Source organism: Microcaecilia unicolor, unplaced genomic scaffold (genome assembly GCF_901765095.1).
Source record: "Microcaecilia unicolor unplaced genomic scaffold, aMicUni1.1, whole genome shotgun sequence".
Classification (NCBI taxonomy): Eukaryota; Metazoa; Chordata; class Amphibia; order Gymnophiona; family Siphonopidae; genus Microcaecilia; species Microcaecilia unicolor.
In genome coordinates this window covers 21,560-34,051 of record NW_021963690.1, presented here as the reverse complement: position 1 = coordinate 34,051, position 12,492 = coordinate 21,560, and the positions used below count along the sequence as shown (strand labels likewise).

The window sequence follows — 12,492 nt, the reverse complement described above, 5'->3', positions numbered from 1 at the left end:
ATAGGGAACTATATTGTGCAATAACAGGCCTACTGATGACATGAGAACAAATCCAAAATTTCAGATTTTATCCTGTCATTTCAGGTCAATAACTTCATGAAATGATTTGTGAAATGTTAACATGTGTGTCAAATGAATGCACATCCCTAGTTTTCAGACTGCAAACGTCCTTGTGGTCTCTTACTGAAATCCATTCTATCAATGGTATCACCCAGTTCCAAGCACTCCTGTAGATGTGGGTGTTATGAATGTGCCTGCCAGTAGATATGATGACCTCTAGAGGGAGATGGAGCTTGTCTTAAGGATATAGATCAGTGATTCCAAAACCTATCCTGAGGGACCACAGCTAGGCAGGTTTTCAGGATAGCCACAAAGAATATTCTTGGGATTGATTTGCATATATTGCTTCCTTGGTATTCAAATTTCATAAGTATATAAACTGCCACACTGGGAAAAGACCAAGGGTCCATCGAGCCCAGCATCCTGTCCACGACAGCGGCCAATCCAGGCCAAGGGCACCTGGGCGAGCTTCCCAAACGTACAAACATTCTATACACATTATTCCTGGAATTGTGGATTTTTCCCCAAGTCCATTTAGTAGTGGTTTATGGACTTGTCCTTTAGGAAACCGCCTAGCCCCTTTTTAAACTCTGCTAAGCTAACCGTCTTCACCAAGTTCTCCAGAGTTTAATTATGTGTTGGGTGAAGAAAAGTTTTCTCCGATTTGTTTTAAATTTACTACACTGTAGTTTCATCGCATGCCCCCTAGTCCTAGTATTTTTGGAAAGCGTGAACAGACGCTTCACATCCACCTATATTGTGGATATCCTGAAAATCTGACTGGCTGGGGTTCCCCAAGGACTTGGTTGGAAAACCCTGATAGAGATATCAGAATATTTTCCAGGAGTGTTCCCTGAGAACAACTATGATAGTTATGAGCTGCAGAAGCTTGTCTCAGTGGAGGTTCATCTGGTTGCAGTACCTGTTGTGTCTCAGCTGCCAATCTGCAGGTTTAGCTTAGTTACTGGTCAGATTGTTGCATGTCCCTAGTAGAAAGGATCTGTTAGTGGTGGCCGGTTTAAATCCCACTGCTGCTCCTTGTGATCTTGGGCAAGTCACTTAACCCTCCATTGCCTCAGGAACAAACTTAGATTGTGAGCCCTCTAGGGACAAGAAAATACCTAGTGTACCTAAATGTGTGAGCAAAACCTAAATAAACTACATTTCCAGGCATAGAGAATGTTCTAGTACAGAGAAATTGTAATCTGGTATTCTGCCACTAGGTGGTAGTGCACAACTTTGGGTGACAATTTAGTCGATGCTTTACCCTGGCAGGTAAAATAACTGTCTCTGATGACTAGGGTATGCTGGAAATTAGAATGCTGTCTTTAAAAAGAGCTAGAACACTACAAGTGTACTCTCCCACCTGTTTGACTTACATAGGGAGATCCATGTCATTTTGACTTGACCCACTGGACTGGAAAGCGGTTGAAATGTTCAGTGCTAGAAATTTAAACACTTCCAGACCACATTTTCTCTCACGAAATGTAAGCGGTATTTAAAAAAAATCCAACACCAAAACACAGTACAAATAGAAACGCACAAACGCAAAATACAAGTAGTTCCATCAACAAAAGTAACTTAAAATTTTAGTTCACCTACAACCTATTAAAAAACAAAAACACTACACTATAAACCTGTAGTCCTAATCTACACACAATTAGATACCAAGACTCCAAGACTTGTATATCCAACTCTGCAATTTGTCCCATAGCTGAGGGGTAGCTTTCGAAACACTTCCTTTCTTTGTATCCTGTCAAGTCTTTAGAAGAGGGAATTGTCCAATATATGACTGGGAACAAAAAGTATTTTTGTTCCCAGTCATATCATTGGCAAGGTATGTTGGACCTATATCATGATGAATCTTGAATACTAAGAGTCAGTTTTAGAAGATAAGTCTATATATTTGCTGGAAGTTAAGTTTTCTGGGATGAAGACTGGAAAAAAAAATCCAATCATCTACTGCTTAGGATAGAATGTACAAGTTCCTAATTCCTTGCTTTAAAATGAAACTAAGTTTCTATAGATAATTCAGATCAAGATAGTAACATAGTAGATGACGGCAGAAAAAGACCTGCACGGTCCATCCAGTCTGCCCAAGAAGATAAATTCATATGTGCTACTTTTTTTTTTATTTGTACTGTCCTCTTCAGTGCACAGACCGTATAAGTCTGGCCAGCCCTATCCCCGCCTCCCAACCACCAACCCCGCCTCCCAACCACCAGCTCTGGCACAGACCGTATAAGTCTGCCCAGCACTATCCCTGCCTTCCAACCACCAGCTCTGGCACAGACCATATAAGTCTGCCCACTATCCCCGCCGCCCAACACCAGCCCCGGCACAGACCGTATAAGTCTGCCCAGCACTAGTCCCCTCCCAACCACCAGCCCCAGCACAGACTGTATATGTCTGCCCACACTAGCCCCGCCTCCCACCACCAGCTCTGCCACCCATTCTAGGTTAAGCTCCTGAAAGACTTTACATCTAAGTTTCTAATTGATAGAAACAAGTTTACATTAGACCTTCAGTCTAAAAGTTTTAGGGTTGAGTTGGATAATTTATTAGCAATGCAATCTTATGTCTCAAGGATCAGGAAAAACCTTGAGAAAATTCAGATCAAGAGGTATTTTGCAACAGACACCTTCAAATTGTTCTTACAGGCGAAAGTTTTGACCAGATTGATTAATTTGGCTCTAATTGGCTGTTCCATAAAATTATTAGAAGGACTACAAGTAATGTGGAACATGGTAGGTAGTGTTTTAAGCCATAGATTAACCTATGACTCTGTGAAGGAATATTCAAAACTATATTGGCTACCTATTAAAGAACGTATTCGTTTCAAAGTGTGTACAATCTTTAAGATCCTGTTGGGAGCGCCTCTGTATATTGGATTTAGTGAACCTCCTTCACAGATCTCTGACACGTAATCAATTCCATTTACAATTTCCCAGTGCCACTGCTTTAAAGTCAATTAGACACTTTTCGTTACTCCATTACCAGGTGGCTTCATTATGGAGCTCACTTCCCTTATTCTTACAATGTTGTTCATATTACGCATTGTTTAGAAGAATTTGAAAACACTTCTGTTTCCACTTCTGGAGTCTTGTCACATTTAATGGATCTAATGAGATCTCGTCCACGCTCTCATTACCTCTCGCCTTGACTACTGCAACTTACTCCTCACCGGCCTCCCACTTAGCCATCTATCCCCCTTCAATCTGTTCAGAACTCTGCTGCACGTCTTATATTCCGCCAGAACCGATATACTCATATCACCTCTCTCCTCAGGTCACTTCACTGGCTTCCAATCAGATACCGCATTCAATTCAAGCTTCTCCTTCTTACCTACAAATGCACTCAGTCTGCAGCCCCTCACTACCTTTCTACTCATCTCCCCTTATGTTCCCGCCCGAAACCTCCGTTCACAGGACAAATCCCTCCTCTCAGTACCCTTCTCCACCACCGCCAACTCCAGGCTCCGCTCATTCTGCCTCGCCTCACCCTATGCTTAGAACAACCTGAGCCCTTACGCCAAGCTCCCTCCCTGCCCATCTTCAAGTCTTTGCTTAAAGCCCACCTCTTCAATGCTGTGTTTGGCACCTAACTCTTACCGTTCAGGAAATCCAGACTGCCCCAATTTGACTGCCCCTATCGGACTGACTGTTCACTTGTCTTTTAGATTGTAAGCTCTTTGAGCAGGGACTGTCCCTCTATCTTAAATTGTACAGCGCTGCGTAACCCTAGTAGCGTTTTAGAAATGTTAAGCAGTAGTAGTAGTAGTTTTAAAGGAACTCCCAGAATGACGTTTCTGGTTTTGTGTAACGCGCCTTGAACTGTTAAGGTATATGGTAAGAAGCTGTGTTATGAACATACCTTGGGAGCTTGCCTGTTTACCTTTTGAGCAGTATACACTGAAAAACGTTGATGTTTGGACACATTTCTTTGCATTAAAATAACCAAGCTACAAGCTGTGTCATAAGCAGACTATTGGCGACACAAGATTTCCCATTCCTGGAAAGTAGGCTCACACAAAGCAGAATTTACTAAAAGTAGAATATAATGCCTCACAAAAAAAATGGTGTATGCATATACCTTCAGCAGGGCAACAGACTTTATCTGAGTAATGATTCAGCATGGAAGAAAAGAGGAGCACCAATAGATACCATGTTGGAAGTGGGTCGCTGAAAGCTATATTCTCTTGTACTGACATAGGCACATACTGCACCTGCATTATGAAAATAGAGTTTGACATGGCAGAAATGAGATCTGGGACACAGTGCAGGACTGACTCCTCAGGAGATTCTATATTATATAAAATATCTTTGCCAGTAGGAATTTTTTCCACCTCCCTCTTCCACATTTACTGCTCCTAGTTAAGTGTACAGTAACAAGACACAATGGCAACACTGCTCAGACACTTCATTGAAGTGAGGATTTTTACATGTTTTGCAAAGTAACATTTAGAAATTATAGTTTTGAGGTATATTTTTGTAAATAGTAAAATAGATCACAAAGTAGGCTGGAAAATGAGACCCTCAGGGCTATATACCTGTAGGAGAAGCCCAATAATATTGTACGAGGCACAAAAATTATATAGAAGGATAAAGCATCTGCTCCTCTTGTAGTGACAGGGTGCTACAAGGAAAATAGGTCCTTCATAGTAGACCACCAAGTGATGCAGTGCTTCTTCCAATAGCTCTGCATAAGGAGAAGCCATTCTTCATCATAGCTGATGGAATGAAAGGACTTGAAGTTTCAGCAGTCCTAAAAAAAAGGGGGACTGTTTAACCTACCCCATATGATGGGGTCAGAGTAGCCCTAACTTTTCACACCTCTGAAGGCAGTACTTCAAATGGCTGACCAGAATGGGCTATGGCAGGACTTTGACGTGTCACGTGGATCAGAATTATGCTGGCAAAAAAGCAGACCCCCCCTCCCCCATTGTTAGTTAAATATTTTCCTGATCACTGTTTAGTTTTGAAAAAAATAGTTAAGAGAATTTGAAAAAAAAAAAAAGTCTTCAGCAGTTTACTCACCTGGTAAAACATGCATTCTGTACAGCAACCTCAGCTTTTCTGTAAGATCTCCATGACATGCTGTACCTAAAGGAAACAAGATGGTCACTGATGAAATGGACAAACTCAGGGACCATAGACTTGGGCGCTATGATCCTACATCAGAATTATGGACCCACTGTGAGCGTCTAGTTCAGATTTCCTAAGAGTTCAATAGGGGTGTGGGGGGGGGGGGGGGAATGTGTTATGAATTTGGTGTTTCTGGGATGGGTACTCTGAAGAATCCACCAAGTGCTCCAGGATATGTTTGGGGGGGGGGGGGAGATTGTGTTGGTCTTTGGGGGAAGGATTTGAAGGGGTTCAGGGATTGGGAGGGGGTATTAGTTTCACAGGAAGGATTCTCTTTTGTATTTGATTGTTCTTTTATCACCTACTAGTAAAAAAGGCCCGTTTCTGTAGGCAAGGAAACGGGCCTTAGGCAGGCAATCCCCCCCCCCCCCCCGTGCTACAGCCCCCTCAAACCCCCCCCCTTCCGCAAACCTGTCGTTCCCCCCCCCCCGAGCGAAAACTGTCACCACCGCCGCCGTGTTGTTCTTCCCTTCCCGTAGGTTCTTCAATCATCTTGTCTGGAAGTTCCTCTGTGTGCGTCTGACGTCAGATGCACGGAGTTAAACTTTCTGAGAAGATGATTGAGGAACCCACCCGAAGGTAGTGCACAACAGCGGGGGGGGGGGTGCGGTTTTCGGTGTTCCGGGGGGGGGGGGGGGGGGGAATCGACAGGTTCACGGGAGGGGGTGGGTTTCGAGGGGGCCGTAGCGCGGGGGAGTGACAGCTGATTCCGAGGCAGTAGGAGGAGTAGGGAAACACGCGCAGTGCGTGTCTGCCTCGCAGACCACTTGCAGCCAGGGAGCCACGGTCCCAAGCATAGAACGTTGGAGGTGAGAATTATTATATAGGATTGACACTTTTCAGCTTAATGTAAAAACATTTTCAAAGGGATGGTCACTGATGTCATTCCCTTCCACTCCCCACACATTCCAACCCAGCCCTTGATACTGCATAGGGGCAATGTAAAGTCTATCTATTCAGGGTGATAATACGCTGTGCTTACCACTGAGTATTACTTAGACAAAAATATACAAGAGAAATTGTGTTATTTTGACTAGGAAAGAACTATGAATACATAAGTTCTAGGTTTTGCTTACATTTTATACTTGAAGCATGTGCTTCAGGGGACAGGGAGCAGTGCTTGAATACAGGAAATGTACTGGCTTCTTGAGAAATGAGAGGTGCTGCTGAAAGGCCAAAGAAAGGTTAAGGGGCTCATTTTCAAGAGAAAACGTCTCAAAAAAGACAGCATAAAGTGGCATTTAAACATTTTTCTCCGAAAAACATCCAAATCAAGATGTTTGAAACTCAGACTTGAGATATTTTTTCTCTGCAGTGCGTCCAATGCATAACAGGGTGTGTTGGGGGCAGGGTTTGGTATTCCCAAAATTTGGACGTTTTTCTGCCATAATGGAACAAAACAAAAACATCCAGGGCTAAAAGTTAGATGTTTTGGTTTAGACTAGAGAAAGTGATGCTGGACACAGGGGTTGAGGATACAGTGGTGATTATGAATTGGGGGAAGATGGACACGGGATACGCTGGATGGGGAAATATAGGGGACACAGAGGGAGATGCTGAACATAGGGAAAGAGGTACACACAGATGAAAGATGGATGGGGAAAATAGAGAAAAATAAATGGGCAGGAGACCCTGGTGAGTTATGAGAGTAGACAGAGGGAAACAGAAACCAGAGCCTGGAACATGATTTGAAAAATAAAATTACAAAATAGAAAATTTTTCTTCTACCTTTTGTTCAAGTATGTCAGATTTGAAATGTGTATCCTGCCAGAGCTGGTGTTAGACATGTCTGGGGCCCAGGCCAAAAATTTGGGAGGGGACCCCAAAGCCTACTACCAGGATGTGCCTTCCTTAGTTTCCAGCAGGCTTAGGGCTCTCTCTGGTCAGGGGGCAGTTATCCTAGTTGCACTCCCCTAACATCATCCATGACGTGTGATCTTTATATTTTGCATTGTAGAGAAGGAAATACATATCTTTTTATTTCTTTGGTGTGGCTTCTTGTGGTTTGGGGTTAATATATGTTTATCATTTTTGGTCAGCTATTATGTATTTGGCATTTGTGTTGTGTGTGTGACCAAAGTATTCTGTTAGCATAAATTTCCTATGTAGCTTTCTGTGGTAATTTGACTTGTTCAGTTTTCCCCCCCGATAGTGGAGGGGATATTTGTGAGAAGGGACAGGATTTATAAAAATGACAGTTGTACAAATATTGCTTTTTATATTTTAATAAAATGATTTAAATATAGAATCATAACTGTTCAAGACTTTTATGGATGGGATCAGACAGAGCTTGTGGGGACGGGGACAAACTTTGTTCCTGCATCATTAATCATGCCTGTTAAAAAGTTGCCCTAAAAGACAAGATGACCACAGGAGAGATTAATATATTTAAGAAAAAACAAAACAAAACACAACTCCCCCCCCCCCCCCCCCCCCCAAATGGATCTTCAAGAATGGAAGGTTCATCAGTCCTTTAATGAACTGACCTGACATGGGCTGTGTTTTGATGTGTATACGCCTGCATCAGGGGTCAGAGTCTGAACTCTTGAAAACACAGCCAAAAAGTTACCGTTCCTCAATAAAACATGCGATTAAAAGCAGAACAGCTAAAAGCGCTATACTGTACTGGTTACAAAACTCAGCTCAAACGTGGGAAGTCCAGTCAGCAAAATAACGGACAGCATGCACAGAATTAACCGCGTCGATCCCTTTTTTCACCAATACATGGTGGTTGCTTTGTATTGGTGTTCTGCAAGCATCATATACTGCAGATACTGCTGTGTCTACCAGCATCTCTGCACCACACAACTAGTAGCTCTAACAGAGTATTGTTGTGACCCCTGAGGCAGATGGTTCCATCCCCTAAAACATGGTCCATGTCGGGTCCTTCTCCTGGTGCTCTGAAAAAAAAAAAAAAAAAAAAGATTTGCCCAGCAACATCTCCCGCGTTGGCTCGTTATTTGGATAACCTCTATTCTCTCGGTTTGGTTTGCAGCAAAAACTGCCATTAAGGGCTGCTAGCACTAACATTTATAAAAGGAGATAGAGCAGACTTTAAACTAGAATGTGGGGGAGGGGAGGAAGCTGTCACTCAAGGCTGCATGGCTCAGACTGGGGTAGCTTTAAAGGATACTATTAAACCAGGACATTTAGGGAATCCCAACAGCGAGGTTTCAACAATAGTGAAACAAAGCCAAGCATGGCCTAGTGGTTAGGGTGGTGGACTTTGGTCCTGGGGAACTGAGGAACTGAGTTCGATTCCCACTTTAGGCACAGGCAGCTCCTTGTGACTCTGGGCAAGTCACTTAACCCTCCATTGCCCCATGTAAGCCGCATTGAGCCTGCAATCAGTGGGAAAGCGCGGGGTACAAATGTAACAATAAATAAAGGAAACAAATTATCCCTGTCAAATTGTAAGGGGCTTGTAGATGCAGGGAACCTCCCCCCCCCCCCCCCCCCCCCCCCCCCCCCCCCCACACACACAATTTGAAGTATCTGTATACAAATGCTAGAAACCTAAAAAATAAAATGAGAATTAGGATATATAGCACACAATGAAGAGATAGCTATAACCTGGTGGAAGAAGGGCAACGGGACACTTATCAGGGTACAAAGATTTGGACATGCTCTTGGAGGAAAGTCCATAGTCTGCTATTCAGATAGACATGGGGGAAGTCACAGCTTGCCCTGGGATCAGTAGCATGAAATCTTGCTACTATTTGGGATTCTATCAGGTACTTGTGACCTGGATTGACCACTGTTGGGAAGTAGTGTACTGGGCTAAATGTCTGATCCAGTATGGCTATTCTTATGTTCTTATGCTGAGAGCTTACACAAGCCTTTCAGGAGATCCTTTAGTACCATACAATAAATAGCAGAAAAACATGAACCCCAGACAGTAAGGTCACATGTAACAGGGGTTTTCCATAAACAGGTTAAAAATCAGGCAGCAATGCAGTGGTTCCAAACTGTAGGTCAGGACCCCAAATTGGGTCAGAAAACAAGGCTGCTCCCCTACCTTCACTGTGACCTACTGTATGCCTAGTGGCAGTCAGCATGGGACATGTAAGTTGGTGAATTTTAACAGGCTCTGCACCCTCCCCCGTGTGAACTTCCTGTTATGATGGGAGTCAATGAAGAGTTCCAAGGTCTATAAGTGCACACACACACAACCATGTCCCGACTGCTATGTTGCCATCACTTCTGTTGCTGTTTCTGTCTTCTTGCTTTGGCTAAGTAGGGGAAGGAGAAGTGAAACTATTTTGTTTTCATAATCTGATCACATGAATTAGGATGCAATAGTCAGTGCTTGCCAAACTTTTATCCCTTATGACAACATTTTAGCACTGTCATCTGACAGCACCGACTCAGAAAAAAAACAACTGAGCATCTACCTTCCTTCCTCTCAGTTTGGTACTAGAGCTTAGAGGCTGACTACCTGGGATGGTAGGCCAGTGTGTGTACTGGCTTTTATTATAGTCATGAATATGCATGAGATAATTTGCACATAGTGGAGGCAGTGCAGGTAAAATTACTCATGCATATTCATTGTGGGTATCTAGAAAACCTGACTGGCTAGGTGTAGCCCAAGGAGTGAGTTGAGAACCCCTGGATCTACACAGTAAACCACCTTTCTTCCAAGCAAATTCTATTTACCACTCTTGCCTGTCAACCATTTATGATCCAAGTTAACCACTGGATATCATCCTCAAGCTGCCCAATTTATTCATGAGCCTTCTATGAGGAACAAAATGACCAAGGTTTTGCTGAAATCTAGTAGACCACATTAGCACATCCCTGATCCAATTCTGTCACCCAGTCAAAGAAAATCAGATTTGGCATGATCTACCTCTGGTGAAGCCACATTGCTTCAGATCTTGCATCCCATTCAATCGTAGGAAGTTTTAGTACCCTTTCCTTCACCAGCATCTCTATTATCTTTCCCACCACTAATGTAAGACTTAATGGCCTGTAGTTTCTCATTACTGTGAAGAGGGACATCAGTCTTTCTCCAACCCTGTGGAACATCTCAATTCAAGGATCTATTAACGCACGCCATTTAGAGGATTTGCCAATACTTCTAAGCTTCCTCAGTATCTCAGTGTATGTACCACATCCCATGGCTTTATCCACCTTCAGCTTTGCAAGCTGTTCATAAACACAATTTTCTGTGAATGTGTAGCATCTGTTATCTCTATCTATATCCAATCTAGTGTTTATGGAAGATAAGTGGAAATGCTCAGTGAATACTGTTTTGCAGACCACCTCCAGGGTTCTCATTTCTTTCCATTCATCGCTCCTTGAAAAACTTTACCTCTGGTCTTCCTCCTTTTCCCATGCCTTATTACCTCCTTTTCTTTCTTTAGCCACTTATTTGTCCATGCTTTTGCCATCCTGATTTCTCTTGTACTCTTTCAGCTTTATGTAGAATTCTGGTTTGCATGTCTCCTTTTGACCAGAGTTTAAGAGTTCATCTTGAATTCATTTTACATTTCTGATTTCTTCAGAATCAGTATTTGGAGTAGATATGTAGGAATATCCCCTGTATCATCTTTTGTAGGTCTGAGGCCTGGATAGGCCATAAACCATCTTTTGTGAATAATACCATCATGGAATCTGCATGACTTCTTGGAAGCACTGTGCTAGCCGACATCATTCAGGGACATGCTGTCTACCTGCATTAATTATCCAGTCTCTCTCGTATGAAGTAATCTTCGTTAGCGAGGCATCCTGTACCATTCCTGATAAGATGGACTGTCTGGAAGCCAAGGGCCCCTCGTTTTGTGACTGTATAGAACCTGGACAGATATACTGTTCCCGTCCCAGACTGTCATTAATGACCATCAGGGTAGAGCCAACACTGAGCTTAGGAGGGAGTTTTGGATCAGAACAGAAGAGACAACCTGATGGTGTACTGAACTGACTGAACTGCAGTCATTCTCCTTGCAAAGCAAGTCCACTGATCTGATAAAGTATGGCTATTCTTACGTTCCCTTTTTTGATATTCTTCAGGGATACCTCACTCTGAACCATGTGCTCCTTAGAAAGTGTTGGGTTTTCCCCAGGTTCCAGTTTAAAAGCTGCTGTCCTTTTTAAATGTAAGCACCAGCAAATTTAAGTACTGTATAACCCCCCCCCCACACACAAAAAAAAAAATTAGGTTAAGCACCTTCACTACAGCATGCTCTTATGTACTGTAACATTACACTTATAATGGCTATAGTCAAACTATTTGCAAAGAGTTAATTTCCTCCCTACATCTCTAGAAAAATATCAGTGGAGTTGAACGGGTAGATGTGAAGCATCTGTTTATGCTTTCCAAAAATACTAGGACTAGGGGGCATGCGATGAAGCTACAATGTAGTAAATTTAAAATGAATTGGAGAAGATTTTTCTACACTCAACGTGTAATTAAACTCTGGAATTTGTTGCCAGAGAATGTGGTAAAGGCGGTTAGCTTAGCAGGGTTTAAAAAAGGTTTGGATGTCTTCCTAAAGGAAAAGTCCATAGACCATTATTAAATGGGGAAAATCCACTATTTCTGGGATAAGCAGTATAAAATGTTTTGTACTTTTTTGGGATCTTGCCGGGTATTTGTGAACTGGATTGGCCACTGTTGGAAACAGGATGCTGGGCTTGATGGACCTTTGGTCTGTCCCAGTATGGCAATACTTACGTACTTAGAGTCTCATGCTAGGATCAATCAACGGCAGTGTAAAATACAAACATTTTATTTTTTGCAACACCTGCACCACTTTCACATGGTGTCAAATATGTATGTACACAAGAGATTCCTGTACATGAACTTGATGTTACATAAAGTAACATCAAGGAGTGGAGGAGTGGCCTAGTAGTTAGAGCACCGGTCTTGCAATCCAGAGGTGGCCGGTTCAAATTCTGCTGCTGCTCCTTGTGATCTTGGGCAAGTCACTTAACCCTCCATTGCCCCAGGTACAAACTTAGACTGTGAGCCCTCCTGGGACAGAGAAATATCCAGTGTACCTGAATGTAACTCACTTTGAACTACTACTGAAAGTTGTGAGCAAAATCTAAATCCTATATAATAAGTCTCACCTCCAACGTTCTGACTTGCCTGGGACCGTGGCTCATTCCAAGTTGGTCTGCTAGGCTCTGTAGATCAGGCTGACATCACCGTAACCATTATGATGTCAACTTCAGAACCCAGGGGGAAAAAAACATGCCTCACAGCTGATCCATGTCCAGAGGAGGGTCGCTGGACATGGGTGGCAGGAGGGGGGGGGGGGGCGGGGGAGAGAGGAAGGTCGCT

The 12,492-nt window shown here is 43.0% G+C and overlaps 1 protein-coding gene across 1 annotated transcript in view; it reads right to left on the bottom strand.

Moving 5' to 3' along the window:
- Nucleotides 1-12,492, bottom strand: part of LOC115459575 (TBC1 domain family member 9-like) — a gene marked incomplete at its 5' end in the record, with an annotated part of 49,817 nt that overhangs the window by 21,254 nt on the left and 16,071 nt on the right. Inside the window, one exon of the mRNA XM_030189386.1 lies at nt 5,097-5,162. Coding sequence (XP_030045246.1) covers nt 5,097-5,162 — 66 coding nt within the window. The remainder of the gene's footprint in view (nt 1-5,096; nt 5,163-12,492) is intronic.